Source organism: Cottoperca gobio, chromosome 23 (genome assembly GCF_900634415.1).
Source record: "Cottoperca gobio chromosome 23, fCotGob3.1, whole genome shotgun sequence".
In the NCBI taxonomy this organism is placed as follows: domain Eukaryota; kingdom Metazoa; phylum Chordata; class Actinopteri; order Perciformes; family Bovichtidae; genus Cottoperca; species Cottoperca gobio.
This window is the reverse complement of record NC_041377.1, coordinates 9,216,358-9,233,508: the sequence shown is the minus strand read 5'-3', so window position 1 is coordinate 9,233,508 and position 17,151 is coordinate 9,216,358. Positions and strand designations below refer to the sequence as shown.

General features: G+C 44.6%; 1 protein-coding gene across 1 annotated transcript; it reads right to left on the bottom strand.

Annotated features, from left to right (window-relative positions):
• On the bottom strand, positions 1–8,390 carry e2f7 (E2F transcription factor 7). Its single transcript, XM_029461737.1, has 13 exons — positions 8,187–8,390; positions 7,548–7,643; positions 7,153–7,458; positions 6,640–6,799; positions 6,173–6,403; positions 5,406–5,561; positions 5,177–5,320; positions 4,804–4,971; positions 4,374–4,458; positions 3,921–4,212; positions 2,892–3,018; positions 2,160–2,527; positions 1–1,670 (listed from the first exon to the last, which is right to left on the bottom strand). The coding sequence occupies exons 2-13, from the start codon at positions 7,641–7,643 to the stop codon at positions 1,524–1,526; spliced, it is 2,280 nt and encodes a 759-aa protein (XP_029317597.1). The 5' UTR covers positions 8,187–8,390; the 3' UTR covers positions 1–1,523.
• Positions 8,391–17,151: the final 8,761 nt, after the last annotated feature.

Below are 17,151 nucleotides of genomic sequence, written 5' to 3'. Positions count from 1 at the left end.
TCAGTGTTACATTTTTAATGCAGTTTGTGAATCAGAAGACAGAAGAGCTCATCACACACACACAGTAGGACAACAATCATTTCACAGTCGAGCAGCATTTAACATTCTGCACAAGTATAAAGAAAACAGTCAGACATGAAGCTGGACATTACTGACGCCAGTCACACTGTTGGTGCAGCATCGCTCTGCTGAAAGATTCCAGCACTAAGCAACGCGTGAGCTCAGGACTCGACCTACGGCAGCGAGGGGGCTTCAACACTCAACCCCCACCTGCAGCGGCAGGTCGGTCCAAACGTGTCGGACTGTATCAAATATAAGCTTGGCTTCTTTCCCTGGATAATTAAAGATAAAACATCTTTACAGTACTCTGATATCTCTCCACAACCCACTTCTAGTAAAGTATTGAAGAACCTGAGAGCGTCGCCACACGTTACATCGTCCTTCAGTCATCACCAGCTGAAGGCTTCGCTGCTCAACTATTAAAGGGACAGTCTGGAGGTGTGGCTGTCTGAGGTTCTTCTCCACACCACAGCGTGGAACCAGCAGGAAGCTGAGCAGCGTGCTGCTGTGGACGGACGCCGACGTGACTTTGGTGAATCCTAACTAACCGTTTAAAACACCAAAGTCACAGAAAACGCAAACAAACGTTTGAGGCAGCGGAAGCGGAGGATCAGCACCTGTGTTCAGGTCTTTCCATCATTACAGATCTTTTAAGTGTTTAAAATGTGTTTTGCTGACATCAGCTTCCGGTCTGCATCTACTGCAGGTGAGTGGAGAAGAAGCTCCTACATCCAAACTGTCCCGTTAAACACTTTGGCTGCAGATACTGAACACACGCAGCACCGGGATCCTGCGTCTTCAATGCATCAAGTCTACAACGTGATTCTCGGCTGTAAACATTTTAAGGCTTTTAGTGATTTTTCCTCTGAGTTGAGTCTGAAATGAGCCACGAGAGGATTGTCTGCTGCTGTCGCTCAGGAGGAGACTTCCTGTTCCCTTGATGATGTAACAACAACAATCACTTCACTATTAGACACTTTCTGTCAGATACTTGGTACTAAAACACGTTACTGTTCCATTACAGTCCCTGTAATCAACATATATTAGCAAAAATATAAATAGCTAGTGAGCAAGTGTGGTGTGTGTGTGTGTGTGTGTGTGTGTATGTGTGTGTGTAGGTAGGTAGCTTCATCATATCTGGGAGGGAAAATAAGGCTGAAATGTAAAACACAGCAGCGGCCGACTCCCACCACAGGAGGGCGCTGTGACACTGTGGTATCCCATAATTAAACCTAGTTTGGACACAACGACCATCAACAGAAGAGTCTGATTGGAAAAATAAAGTTTTGTATTTTAGGAAATTGTTACGTTTAGGTCTCAGCAAATAGTGTTTTGCTAAAATGTAAATTCTTACATTTAGGAAGGAAATCATTAATTTAATATTTAATATTTAATAAAGCACGGCTGGTTTGAAAGCATATGTCACTTTTAGGATCAACAGCTGAGTGTTGGACACGTTCTGTCTAACAGGTCGGAGGGTGTCCGACGTCCAGCCGCCTCTGTGCCGAGCCTCTCCTCCGGGCGGCGGGCGCAGCGCTGACTACATTTCCCAGAGTGCCCGGGGTCTGGAAGAAAGCCTTCGAGGCACAGGGTGTGGTTTCCTTCGGAGTCTGAAGGTAGAGAGACGCATCGTTAGTTATTATTATTATTATTATTATTATTATTATTATTATTATTATTATTATTATTATTATTATCATCATCAGTTAAAGGAATGAGAACAAAATGCATCTAAAATGTTCAATCAAATCAAATATTGATTTAAAAGTTTAGTTTATAAAGTTTCGTACATTTCCAAACTATTGAGTCCAGAGCTGAGTTATTAAATGCTAATTGATAAAGTAATCGTTGGATCTATACGAGGGAAGGCTCCACTGTCCGTATTAAAAGTGATGAACGCTTCATTACAAGTCGTCACATCGTTTCTGAAGCTGCATTAATTATCAGCTCTTCTGAAGGAACATTAATCCTTCGTCCACAACTTGGAGATGAATCAACGTGAACCACTAAATGAGCGTCAACACGAGGGAAACCTTCCACAGCACAGTGTGTGTGTGTGTGTGTGTGTGTGTGTGTGTGTGTGTGTGTGTGTTTCTCACCAGTGGTTCTGCGGTGCTGATGTTGACAGTGTGACGCGGCGCTGTTGGAGAACGTGGAGGTCCTGCCGCCCCGTACAGCCAGCTCTGTTCTGGAGTAGACGGCGATGGAGCCGGTGACCTGCTGACCTCCGCGGCTGCTGCCAGGCCGTACGGCGCCGCCCCCACCATGAAGTGAGCCGGTGACATCACGGCGGGCAGGCTGAAGCTCACGTTGTTGTCGGAGCCTTGCTGCTGCAGACCGCTGGCCACCAGGGGGAAGTGGGAGAGCGCTGCAGAGGGCAGCAGGACGTACGGCAGCGCCAGGGTGGGAACACTGCTGGGAGGAAGCTGCTGGCCGGCAGAGAGCAGGAAGTTCAGGCTGTTCAGACCTGCAGATAGGAAGTGGGGATGAGGTTCTGTGAGTGGACGCCGCGGTTACGGGGATTAAACTTGAAATGACTTTGTGTACATCAGGAGATGTTGATGATAACACGATGACTTCACTGTGATTTATGTTGTTAGATTCACAAACACGTTCAACACCTGAGAACTAATCCACCTGGTGAGTCTGACACACAGTCACGTTCACATAATAAGAGTAACTAACACTGTAGTTTACGCCTCATACTTACAATATATTAATAATTAATATTCTATATATAGTCTGAATGCCACGAGACTTTCACTGTTCTCCACAGTCCTCACATCCTTGATGCTACGACGATGTTCTGCGTGTCTTTGCGGTGTCTGTACCTGCGTTGTTGGGAACATAGAGGTAGTGCGATGGCTGAGCGGCCTCGCTGGATGCTCCGCTCTCATTCAGCGGACGTTCGGGGGAAGTTCTGGTGTGAGCCGAACACTCGCTGCGAGCTCCACTCATCTGGAAGGAAAACAAAAACTGGGGATGAAGAGCAGCTGAGGGACATTTAAAATGTGACATGATGCACGTTGACATTATACTTCTACGTACTTTGCACGACTATCGATTGTGTTTAAAGCCGGTGATGTTGCACAGAGACGATCAGGCTGCACTAATATTATTATATTATAATGTAGAGTAGAGCCGCTGCTCCTTTACGTTGAAAGGAGCCAGTTGAGGTGGTTCGGGCATCTAGTAAGGATGCCACCTGGACGCCTCCCTAGGGAGGTGTTCCAGGCACGTCCAGCTGGGAGGAGACCCCGGGGAAGACCCAGGACTCGGTGGAGAGATTATATCTCCTCACTGGGAACGCCTCAGGATCCCCCAGTCGGAGCTGGAGGATGTGGCCCGGAGAAGGGAAGATTGGGGTTCCTTACTGGAGCTGCTGCCCCCGCGACCCGATCCCGGATAAGTGGTAGATGATGGATGGATGGATGGATGGTTGTTTCAGACTCGTGTGAAACATCGTCTACATATATGACGACATTCAAAGCGTGGAAAACCTCAATAGAAGCTTTAAATGTAAAAACAACTTGTGTGTCGCTGCACTGATAACACTCTTCTTCTTCTTCTTCTTCTTCTTCTGCTGCTGCTGAGTAACGTTCAGGCGGCGCTCTAAAGACATCGGATCACAAATAAATGGGACTTTTCCAATTACTGGGCCCGTGCGACCTGATTAACGGCCAGAGTTTTCCAATTATCAAATACTCTCTGCACAACTAATAGAAGTCTTTAATTACAGCAGGATGATGGAGTTATCTTCATATATTCAATTTAACGCTCTGCTAACCAGAATTACAAACTACACAAAGAAATCATATTTCTGCCCTGAAGCAAAGACAACAGATATAACAGTCCCTCACCTCGTCACAGTCCTCTGACCCAGATGCTCCCTTCTTCCTGGGGGGGCCCTGTTCCCCGTCCTCCCTCCTCCTCTTCCTCCCCTCCTCACACTCCAGCCTGGGCGACCTCTGACCTTCGGGCTGGTCTGGCGCCCGGTACAGCATGACCACCGAGGGCTGCGACAGGCTGGGCAGGTAGGCCAGGCAGTGGGGGGGGGAGGAGGTGAAGAGGTGCTCTTGGTGCGGGGAAGCTGCCAGCAGGGCGGGGCGGCTGGAGGACGGAGCGAGCGGTCTTCTGCAGGCGGGACGGTTACTGCAGAGACAGAAGAAGAAGAAGTGATGAGTCATTTACCAACATAAGTTCCAAAAACATATTCAAGCTTTAGAAACAAAAGTTAAAGTGTGTGTGTGTGTGTGTGTGTGTGTGTGTGTGTGTGTGTGTGTGTGTGTGTGTGTGTGAGAGAGAGAACTCACTCAGTGCTGTTTCCAAACTGCAGGCGACACACTGCAGTGTTGCTCGTCGTCTTCTTGGAGTAATCCACAGGCTGGTTCAGCAGACCTGCAGCGAGAGAAGAAGCTTCATCAAACGATGTTTGACATTATCTCGACTGGAAGAAACTTGTTCGACTGTTTTAACAGACTAAACTCTTTCCAGGGTTGTTATAGCAACCTAAAAAGAAACTGAAACAGAAACTAAAAAAAAAAAGAAGATCCTTTAGGAAAAACTCAACTGAAAGAATACATGTTTAAAAAAAGATCGTAAATTAGTTTTAGCTCGTCGCATTGAACCAGGAGATGGATCTGTGCTGCAATAAAGTAGTGCAAAGATTAAACATTGTGTGTGTGTGTGTGTGTGTGTGTGTGTGTGTGTGTGGCTATACACTGTCACAGCCTGGTCTCTCACCTGCGAGGTCTCTGCGTGGACTGCAGGGTGCAGAGTTGACGAGCCGCTGCACCGCCACAGAAGTGTGTGTGATGTTGAAGGAGGCGTGTCGGGACATCTTGACTCTCCGCAGGTCCAGACCTGCCACAGGCGGCGTGGCCTCCGGCACCATCACAGCGTTTACTAGAGCTGACGGTGAGACGGAGGAGGGCGGAGTTAGCAGGATGCAGCTATTGGCAATAAATTATATTTGGTGGACTTTTATTAAGCTAAACCGATTAATGTCTGCGATCCCGAGGCCGATCATTATTTAATTATAGTACTTCACAGGGACACACTACATTGTTTATTATCTGATCAATCTCAGAACTTGAGTTCAGTCTTTGATTCTTACCGATATGTCCAGAGCTCTTGAACTCCACCGGGCCGAGCCACTTGAAGGCCGGCTTCCTGCCTCGCTCCTCACGCACATGCACCTTCTTTATGAGGCCCAGGCTGGTCAGCACATTTGCGATGTCGTACAGCCGCCGCACCTTAGCTGAGCACACAGGTGATGATTAGTTTGGATGAAACGGAAGAAAGAGGATTTATATATTTCAGGACATCGTTTTGTACGTTCTTACTTTTGTACTTGCTGTGACTGGATGAGTCCTGACTGTCCTCGATCAGGATCTTTGCGGCTGCGTCCAGAGTGACCGTCTGAGTTTTAGACACCAGGAACAACATGACGAACTTCTGGCTCATGATGCGCAGAGATTTGTCTTTTCTGTTGCCACCTGCTAAAACACAGAAACACACACAGAATATTAATATACGGAAACTTTTATTAATCAACAGGCAAAACTGGACCAAGGAATGATGATCAGGAAACATGAGGTGCAGCTGATGCCTGAATATAACTCAGGCGTTTGTGATGACGGCTATTATATGATTATTATTATTAATAATATATGATGACGGCTATTATATATTATTATGATAACATCGCCAGAGGCAACCAGCCACAACAATAACAGCAAACATCCTGTATTTCTGTTAACTACGTCTTTGTCACGAGTGATGTTATTATCCACACACACACACACCCTCTTAATGAGAAACTGTGTGTGAGGATCACTATGGAAACCAGGCTTGTATTCCTTCCTGTGTGTTTGAATAATATCTGAAGTGTTCATTTGGTGGAAGCTGCTCCTGAGATCTTTTACCTTCGCTGCATTAAATAATGTTCTGCTGTAAGTACAACATTAAACTTCAGCGTCTTTATCTCACATCTGAGAGTGCGTCACCATGGCGACGCACCATGGTGCCGGAGGAGAAGATGAGGAACGTGCTCGTTCTCAGAGGCTCCTGACTAAATGTTGGACAAACTCTAAGTCTCTCCGTTGGTTACCGGTGCCGGCGTCTCCTTCCGCTGCATCGTCCTCGCGCCCCGGTCCGACCTCCCTGGTCAGATCCACCTGGAGGTGGTATCCCTGCTGCCGCCCCCTCCGCTGCAGCTCCTCCAGCGTGTCCTCCAGCCGCAGGCGACCGTACCAGGTGTAGCTGTTCTTAGCTATCCGACCCACGATCGTGAGAGACTCCAGCACGTTCACGATGTCGTAGATGCGCCGACGCTCCACTCCTGACGTGTTCAGGGCGAGAGAAGAGAAATTATTAGAATTAGAATAATATTATTGTAGTAATTTAATGAATATTGGAGGGAATGTCACTTATGCATCATTATTCTAATCTAAATCCAATAACATAAAAACTTTATAGAATTCATTAAACAGACGTTAGCTGCTTCTATTATCGCCGCCCTCCCGTGAGGCATTTACAACAACAGCCTGGGACCTTCTCCCCGTTACTGGCTCTTACCCAGACTGGACGCCACCTCGTCCAGTGAGATCCAGATGGGGGGGTGCAGCGGGGGGTAATCAGGGTAGAGGGCCAGGAACTTCTGGCACAGCAGCCCCAGACTCTTCTGCTTCCTGCTTGGTTTTTTGTCTGCATCCTCCTCTTCCTCCACAGCTTCAAACTGGACCGACAGATAAACGATTAACATTTTATTTATAAAGCTGGAAGAACGTGCACACGACAGATTTAAGAAATAATCGTATTGCAAAATGTCAGCGAGTTTCAGCTCCAGCTGTCACTTTAGATACAATAAGATTTCATCTATGAGGCAGAACTGAGAGATTTGATATCATCTTGAGAGTCCAGCTGCTAATGGAAGTCTGGAAACTCTGGTTCTGAGAATTAAACTAATAAACAATAACTCCCCAGCGGATATAAAGAATAAGACACAGGAAGTAAACTTATTAAATGCCTATTTGACTATTTCAGAGAGTTTGAAACCACGAGTTATCTGACTATATAGTTTGGACTCACCTGAGAGTCTTCCACCTCCGTATCCTCCGCCACAGTATCTGGACTTGATGGCTTGTCCTTCTCATTCTCTATGGGTCTGAACAGAACCTTTTTCATCTCTCGGTCCCGGATGTCTGGGCTCGCGGCACTGATCAGCATCTTCAGGTTGGCTGTGGGCGTCCAGGGCTCGGCCAGGGCCGTGTGTTTGACGGGGGTGATGTGAGCCAGGTCAGGGGCGGCACCGTTTCTGCTTATGAGCAAAATGGGGACGGGTGACTCTGCAGATTTCAGCGGCGTGGATCTTCTCCTCTCTGTGCAGATGTTTTCCTGTGATGGAGACATTTATCTTGTTGTTAGAAAGGTTTAAACTAAGGTTGCAAATTACATTCCTCACCTCAGATCAGGCCCCATCTTACCTTTTGTTCACTTTGGCCCCCATCCTCCTCTGGCTCCACCGGGAAACCTTTCCTGGGACTTGTGAGGTCTTTCAGTGCCAGACATTCAACCTCCATCTGGGAAAAGTGCAGAACCAAAAACAAGTTAGGATAGGAAATGACACCTGACTTGTATCTTAGTGGGGTTGTTGGGGACGTTCAGGACATTTCAGACAGGGCAGAACAAATTTGGCGCAAAGAACATCAGCTAATAATTAGCTCTTAGCAGGCTAACGGCTGTAACTTCACCAACTATCAATGCTGTTAATGTTAGTGCCAACATTACGTACACACACTTCATGTCAGCTGATGCAAGTTTAGAGCTGAATGTTATTACATGACGTCAATAAATTACGAAGATACTAAGTTGTTACGTAAGATGTCAGCTAGCCATAACGCTCAACTTAGTAAAGGGCCAATTCACTCAAATCAGTCCACACGTTGAGGTGTGGCACAGCCTGTGGAGGGGAACTACTTTATTACAGTGACTTATTTATAATCATAAACGATCATTTAGCTTTAATCACATACTTAGCTAACATCCTAGCTGAGCTGAGCCGCATTCCGTAACTTAGTGTTACAGCAAGAAGGAAACTACTGGAGGGAAACATCCTGTCTCACCTTCTCTGCTGCTGAATGAAGGAAATATCCCGACGAGGCTTCGGTTTCACAGACTTGTCAGTGTGTAGTTTATTAAGATTACCATAGCAGATAATTTATCTCTTTAAATAAGCGGGCAGTCCTGCTCAGCCTGTCTCTCCTGTCCGAATAGCGGAAACTATGCACTGTCCCGGGGAGACTCCAGCGTCACCCGCTAAAGCTTGTTTTCTGGCGCTCTCTGGCATCTGGCTCACCACAGCCAATCAGCGCCCAGGTGAAAGGGTGCGTCATTATTTTTTAGCCAATCAGCGTTGTTGTGCTCGAGTACGCGCCTCAGCTTCTACCAGCGGCCACTCCTCCAGGTCGTGTTGGCGGGGCAACCGGCGCGCTCTGTCCAAGCCTGAGCAGTAAAAAAAGACGTCTCACTCTGCAACTATTTCCGGGTACAGGATCAACAATGGCGCCGGGGAAAGTTGAGTCATATTTCAAGTTCTTTATTATGCAGTTACAGAAAAGCAGTAATTGGCAATACAAATCTTGGCTATCGTTCAATATGTATATAAAAAAACATGAAAGTAAAAACAAAATGGGAATGTAAGACATAAAATATAGGGCTTATGTATGTATGTATGTATGTATGTATGTATGTATGTATGTATGTATGTATGTATGTATGTATGCATGTATGTATGTATGTATGTATGTATGTAATGGGGCTACCAAAAAAACTATAAATTGCAGAAAGTACATTTGTTATCAACATCTGTAAAATAATAATTTAAAAAATAGATGTAGCCTATTTTGTGTAATATTTTCTGTCATTTTGTTTGTGATGCAGAACATACTTAACCACTTAATGTCTGTAAAATGAACATTTCCACGTGGTCATACTATATACATATACCTACATACATATCGACGTCAGAGTTCATTTCTTACACCTGGTTCTCTTTCCTCTACCGAGTGACTCTTCTTCATTATAGACGATCTTTGACGTCCAGCTGAGCGGTTTGGCGTCTTTTCCCGCAGTAACAGCGTGAAGAAGTAAAGCCCCCACCATTTATACCTTTAGTAATCACCCCTGCTTTTGTCTGAGACTCTGTGGCTGGCTGTAATTAGCTCTGCGGTTGACACAGACAGATGGGACACACACACACACACACACACACACACACACACACACACACACACACACACACACAACACTAGTGGCGCTAATATCACCTGGACCACAGCGCGAAAAGTTGTGAGAGGGGGGAAGGGAGGGGGGAAGGGGGGTGGCAGGGTCCCACCCTGCATGCAAAGAGTCTAAACCAGCCCCCAAAAACTTACATAATGGTTCTCAATACACAGAATTTGCCGCCAAACTTTATTTAAATCTGGGCCTCTGAAGGAGGGAAACATTTGAATGTAGTCCTAAACTATTACTATTACTACTATTATTACATATTATAAGTGTATCCCTCCTTTTTCAATGCAATTTAAGTTATTGTAAAATAAAAATCATACATATTACTTTATGACAGTGGTTTCCAACCTGGGGCCTGGGACCTATGAATGGGTCTCAAGAAACATCTGAAGGGTCACGAGAGGATGAAACCTTTTCTGACTTTTCTCCAATTTGTACCTTTTTTATACTTTCACCACTTTGTGCTTCAGACTTTATGATCTACAATACACCTGTGAAACATTAAAGTGTTTCAGTATGGTAACTGTTTCTTTAGTGATTCTGTTTGTTGTTCTAGTTTTTTCTTGTTTTTAATTTAGTTAAATTGACACCAGTCATCAGATTTTCTTACTGAAGTCCAAGTTGTGACAGAAAATCAGTGTAATATCACAATCTGTGGTGTAAAAGCAACTGTAATTGATTTGAACATCAAATGAAACGGTATTAATACGTTAATACTGCGCATCATCTTTATGTGAGTAATTGATTTTCTGCATTTGAGGCTTGGTGTCACGACGCTCCTGCAGCTTTAACAGCCACAATGAAGAGAGCAGAGAACACGACTGAAGCGTTATCAGATGTTTGGTGGTCCACAGGACTTGGCACAGTGGTCGCTCCCTGGTTTACATTTCAAACAGTATTACATTTAAACTGGTAAAGCTCTTATTGCTCTGTCACTACAGCGCTTCGCTCTTCACAGCGTCGTCTGACTGTGTGTGTCAGTTTTTAGCAGATTGTTCCTTTTCTACTTTGACCTACTTTCTCTGTATTTTATTATATTGCTGCTAAAACCAGTTGTCCTTCAGGGACACATAAAGGTTGAATGTTGAATAAAGGGCAGCATCTTGCTAAACTCTTTCACATCTGCACTTCTATGACTCCAACATAGATTTAGTATTTTATTTTGCACACTGACCTTTTCTCAAACGGCTCTCCTGGAGAATAGTTATGATTCACACTGAGCTTAGTGCATTTACAACATGTGACATCATTTAGTAAACGCCTCAGAAACAACCTGAAGTTACCTTCGCAGGTGTCCCGCCCTCTGTGCATCCCTGCACGGTCCTGTCACATCTTCTTGTTGACTGGGACTGTAGAAATATGCATGATGGTGCCTTCAAATAGGGTAGGAATTATTAACCTGTCTTACTTTGTTAAATGTTCAAAGGTTTACTTGAGTAAAAGAGAAATTGTATTTTGTATATGAAGGATGGAAAATCTTCACAAAGCTAAAGTTTCCTCACAAACTCTAAGTTGATCCTTTTGATGGTGTTGTTCAGGAGTAATCTGAAATCCAAGATGGAGTAACATCAACAGAGGACTGTTCTACTGTGGTAAACAAAGCAGAACTCCATCGTGTATCCATGTGTGTGTGTGTGTGTGTGTGTGTGTGTGTGTGTGTGTGTGTGTGTGTGTGTGTGTGTGTGTGTGTGTGTGTGTGTGTGTGTGTGTGTGTGTGTGTGTGTGTGTTTACTTGGTCAACAGATAATTAATCACTAACCCTTTTCAGAATCATGTAAGCTATGGTATTTTTAAAAGCTGAATCGTTGTCTTCTTCTGTGACATTAACTTTAAATATCTTTTGGGTTTAGTTTGCAACGTAATTAAACCTTTATTCATGTTGTGACGTCAAACACACACGGTGCTCACATTGATGATTGATGATTTTTATCTTTTTATTTCATTCAATGAAAGTCATTTTTTAATATACATGTTGGGTGAGAGCAATGTGAAGTTAGAGCCTTGCTCTCCACACATTCTAGACCAGGGGTACCAAACATGCGGCCTGTGGGCCAAAACCGGCCCGCCAGAGGGTCCAAGCCGGCCCGCGGGATGACTTTGCAAAGTGTAAAAATGAGTTGTTTTGATCATAAAGTAAAATACTGTCCCAGATACCTGTGACAAAATGTTTTGTGCCTTTGTAGCTACACTGTGATCTGTACGTTGTAATGCACATGTGTAAATGATCAACTGAGGCTTAATATTGTTGAAATTGCACATTTGTTTCTTAAGAAATTTCAGGTTGTTGTTTTCTTGCTCTAAAACGAAGGGAAGAATTTGGAGTTGTGGTTATTTATAGGTTATTATGCTGTGATTTTACTGGTCCGGCCCACTTGAGATCAAATTGTGCTGTATGTGGCCCCTGAACTAAAATTAGTTTGACACCCCTGTTCTAGACCCTCCCGTCATCAAAATAATTGACATTGTGACCCCGGTGTTCTGTTGATGGACTTGGTAAACAAGCGTTATACAAACACAGACATTAGTATTGATCCTCATGGTTAATGAAAAGCCGAGTTCAGACGCAGTAGATGTGGAGCGAGGGATGGAAGGAACACAGACCATGTGATGATGAAACATCGACAGCCAGGATCGTTTCATCTGTTGACAAGATTCTGTTATTTCAATCATGAACAAGAAGCTTCGACACAATGAATCATTTCATCAGATAGATATTTTGGAACATTCCTGCTCTATATCCTGGACATGCATCAAACTAATTGAGACATTACAGCATGTAAACATGTTCGAGTTGAAACCCAAAACACAAGTATGAACCTGGAAACGAGCAGATGATGTCTCTTTAAAGGTTCAGTGTGTAAGATCTGCCAGAATGTCAACGTAAACCATTAAAACATGAACTAACATCAGAGTGAAGAGCGTGTGACGTTATGTTTCTGCAGTTTGGTATTGTTGCCCTGCGGACTGACAGGCATTACACACAATATAAAGAATACATTAGAATAAATATGCCAAACTACTACAACTAAAATATAAACGTGACAGAGTGTGTGCAGTTTAGAGGGGGAACACTGCTCCCTGCAGGCGGTGCTGAACTACACACTGAACCTTTTAACAGTGTTTTCTTCTCAGAGGCAACGAGGAACAATCACAGGAAGATTGTGTCATTCAGATGACCTGTAACAAATCAAATCAAATCAAATCAAATTTATTTGTATAGCCCAATATCACAAATTATACATTTGTCTCAGTGTGCTTTACAGACTGTACAGGTTACGACATCCTCTGTCCTTAGACCCTCACATCGCACAAGGAAAAACTTCCTAAAAGAAACCCCAAAATTAAAGGGGAAAAAAATGGAAGAAACCTCAGGGAGAGCAACTGAGGAGGGATCCCTCTCCCAGGACGGACAGACGTGCAATAGATGTCGTGTGTACAGGATAAACAACATAGTACAAATACAACATTTGACAGAAATTATGTTGTGTTAGAAAAAAAAAGAAATAGAAAGTTTGGATGAATCCAGGAAAATGTCAATAAGGCTTCCCGGTGTCCAGCAGGACCAGGTCAGCAGGCGCTGTCACGATTCATGATCCTAACAGTGTGTGTGTGTGTGTGTGTGTGTGTGTGTGTGTGTGTGTGTGTGGGTGTGTGTGTGTGTGTGTATGCGTGGCATGTGCAGGGACATTTTAACATGGGGTGGAGGAAAATCCTAAAACTCAAGCTGGAAGGCAGAGAAGTGTGTGTGTGTGTGTGTGTGTGTGTGTGTGTGTGTGTGTGTGTGTGTGTGTGTGTGTGTGTGTGTGTGTGTGTGTGTGTCTTTGTTTATTGAGTGTGTGTGTGTGTGTGTGTTATCACATCTCCTCTGGCTGTATTGATTGTGAAGTGAAGTCAAGCGCAGACATGAAGAACTCGGCTGAGATGAGAAGTTGTGATGAAATGATTTTCAAAGGAGAAAAACGTGCAGGTGTGTGTGTGTGTGTGTGTGTGTGTGTGTGTGTGTGTGTGTGTGTGTGTGTGTGTGTGTGTGTGTGTGTGTGTTGAGAGGAGGTGGTACAGAAAGAAGATGAGGAAAAATAAATCTTGAAAATGAAGTCCAATGTTGGAGAGGAAATGCAGTTCAGACTAAACCCTCAGTATAATCTTAGTATTTACATATTAGTGTGAATAATGTAAATAAGTACCGGGCTTGTAAAGTCATCAGGTTGGGATCAGAGACCCAGAAATTCTCTACAGCGCTGCCTCTGGGTGAATATATTAAAGATGTTCTGCTTGGTCTGTGACTGCAGGCTTTTTCTTCTTCCTTCGTGGCCATTCGGGTAAAATCAGTGGTGCTTTGAAACATGTTCACACATGTCCTGAGTGGAAAACAACAGCAGAGGTGTTTTGTTGAAACACATAAACCATGTTTATCATTAGCCTGGCTACCTCTTGTGGTTTACATTATTCACACTAATATGTAAATACTAAGATTATACTGAGGGTTTAGTCTGAACCGCATTTCTTCTCCAACATCTGACTTCATTTTCAAGATTTACTTTTCCTCATCTTCTTTCTGTACCACCTCCTCTCAACACACACACACACACACACACACACACACACACACACACACACACACACACACACACACACACACACACACAAAGGACCTCTTTAAGCTTCTTCTATACAATATATATAGTAGGGGGTCCCTGCTACATCTCACTATTAGTTTGGGGGTCCTTGGCCTGAAAAATGTTGAATACCCCTGGTCTAGAATAATAGAAGTAAGAATTTAGAATAGCTTAGCTGTCTGCCAACATTAGCCGTCACACAGCTCACACAGACAGCTGGACTGTTGGAGACATGGAGAGAAAATGTTGCTCATAGTTTCTGCTAACCGTTAGCTGTATGATTTTCTCTCCATCTCTGAAAGGCTTTGCTGATGTTGTCAGTCTTTCTTTTTCATAAGTCCAAATTCCATTTTTGGGATACCAATGCTGGAATAGTAACTTTTCATCTCTTTCAAAAGGCTCCATTTACTTTCCAGGTGACCTGTCTGTTTTCCACAAGTGTTCCAAAGCTGAACTCAGAGCGGCTGTGTGCTCTCTGCTCTGTGCTCTCTGCTCTGTGCTCTCTGCTCTGTGCTCTCTGCTCTCTGCTCTCTGCTCTGTGCTCTCTGCTCTGTGCTCTCTGTTCTGTGCTCTCTGCTCTGTGCTCTCTGCTCTGTGCTCTCTGCTCTGTGCTCTCTGCTCTGTGCTCTCTGTTTTGTGCTCTCTGCTCTGTGCTCTCTGTTCTGTGCTCTCTGCTCTGCGCTCTCTGTTCTGTGCTCTCTGCTCTGTGCTCTCTGCTGTGTGCTCTGTGCTTTATGCTCTCTGCTCTGTGCTCTCTGCTGTGTGCTCGCTGCTCTCTGCTCTGTGCTCTCTGCTCTGTGCTCTCTGCTGTGTGCTCTCTGCTGTGTGCTCTCTGCTCTGTGCTCTGTGCTCTGTGCTCTGTGCTCTCTGCTCTGTGCTTTGTGCTCTGTGCTTTGTGTTCTCTGCTCTGTGCTCTCTGCTCTATGCTCTGTGCTCTCTGCTCTGTGCTTTGTGCTTTGTGCTCTCTGCTCTGTGCTCTCTACTGTGTGCTCTCTGCTCTGTGCTCTCTGCTCTGTGCTTTGTGTTCTCTGCTCTGTGCTCTCTGCTGTGTGTGCTCTGCTCTGTGCTCTGTGCTCTGTGCTCTGTGCTCTGTGCTCTGTGCTCTCTGCTCTGTGCTTTGTGTTCTCTGCTCTGTGCTCTCTGCTGTGTGCGCTCTGCTCTGTGCTTTGTGTTCTCTGCTCTGTGCTCTCTGCTGTGTGCGCTCTGCTCTGTGCTCTGTGCTCTCTGCTCTGTGCTCTCTGCTCTGTGCTCTCTGCTCTGTGCTCTCTGCTCTGTGCTTTGTGTTCTCTGCTCTGTGCTCTCTGCTGTGTGCGCTCTGCTCTGTGCTCTGTGCTCTGTGCTTTGTGCTCTCTGCTCTGATCTCTCTGCTGTGTGCTCTCTGCTCTCAGAGAAGATAACCTGAAAGAAGCAGTTTGGAAACAGTCCATTAACTGATAATAGGTTCGACCAGCGAAGGTAGATTTGGGAGGCTAACAGGGATTATTCCAGTGTGTCTCCTGCATTTAAATGTTCCGAGGAAACTCAAAGTCCTTTAAACATTTAACTGCAGGAGGCAGATGTGATGTGTGTTCAGATAAACAAAATAAATAAATGTAAAGCAACAGGCTACTGAGCTGTCACCAGCTACAGCCTTCTCTCTCTCTGAAAGACAGCAGGAGAAAAGTGAGACAGAAAATATTATATTTTGCACTTGTTTTTCAGCACCAGGTTTAGTGATCTAGATTTCAAATGCTGTACAAGTCCTCAGTTTTACTGCTGTTCCATAAACTATATATTTTTTTCAATTGTAAGTAATTGGCATCAGTCTAATTTGATGCAACTCAATAAAAACAGTAGTGGAAACAATTTAATTGAGCAGAAACCTGAGTTCATTCAGAATTGGCTCAGAAACGCTTTTTATTATTTGGCGTTCTCTCGTACGGCTCCTCAGGGGAACGTTCAGGGGTACATGTGTGGCGCCTGTGATCTCTCTACTGAGGGCACTTTTCTAGTTCTCTGTGGGTTTGTCTCTACAAGCGACCGCTTCAGGCTACACAGGTATTTGATTGATTGACATAAAAATATTGATTAGTGCAGCTTTAAAGCTTAGACATGAAGGAATGTGTTTGTGTGTTTACGGTGAGTTTAAGAGGCAGCGAGTTCTTAAAGCAGCCGTAGCTATAGGGACCACGCTGAAGGAGCCTTATGTGTGGCACAGTTAGACCTCCACTGCTGTGATAGATGGCCTCTGACATCACAGGGCAGGTGGAGCATCAGTCTCACTGCTCCCGGATGAACAGCTTGCAGTGCACAGACAGGTGTATGCTGGTCCCTGAGGGTATGTGTAGCCACAAGTCACGCAGGCACCTCCATCAGCTTCTGTCCCCCAGGGCAGTGGCTTCCTCTGGGGCTCGTCAGGGCTGGAGGTGCTGGCGACCTTCGACCATCCCTCTTTGGCTGAGCTGTCAAAGAGGTTTGATTTACCGGCTCGCTTCATGGAGAGAGGAGGTTCAGCTGATATGTTTGGAAAGCTCCACAGCACACTTTCTAATAACTTATGATCTCATTAACATGCAGGCGACATCCTGGAGGATTTATGAGTTTAGACCTGATGCCTAATACCTGCTCAGCAGTCTGTAAAAATAGAGAGAGTGTTTACCAATTAACAATTAATGTAACTCTGCCTCTTGTTATTCAGGGTCATGGTAGAGTGACAGGGAGGGAAGCAGAGCACTCGGTAATAGAGACAAAGGACAGGGAGGGTGCATGGGGAATACATCAGAAAGGGACACAATTTACTTTCAACCAATCTATAAGCAAACGAAGCCACACAGGCTGCATATGTCCATTTAGGGCCATTACATTCCCAAGTCATCACATATGTATGTATATATATATATATATATATATATTATATATATATATATATATATATATATATATATATATATATATATATATATATATAAAACTATGATCCACATATCCCTGGGCAGATTATGAGTAAATTGGCTCCGGGGTCAGACATGCAAAAGGCCCCCCCACCTCTACAGAGGAGCGAGAGAGTTTTGCTTCTCTTTCTGTTCATTGTTGAGTCTCTTCGTTGGTACGTTTTTTTTCAAGTGACGTATTGCAGGTGAAGGCCAGGGGGGAGAGGAACTTACGTAACATAATTAACTGACCTAACGTATTTCAACCTTTT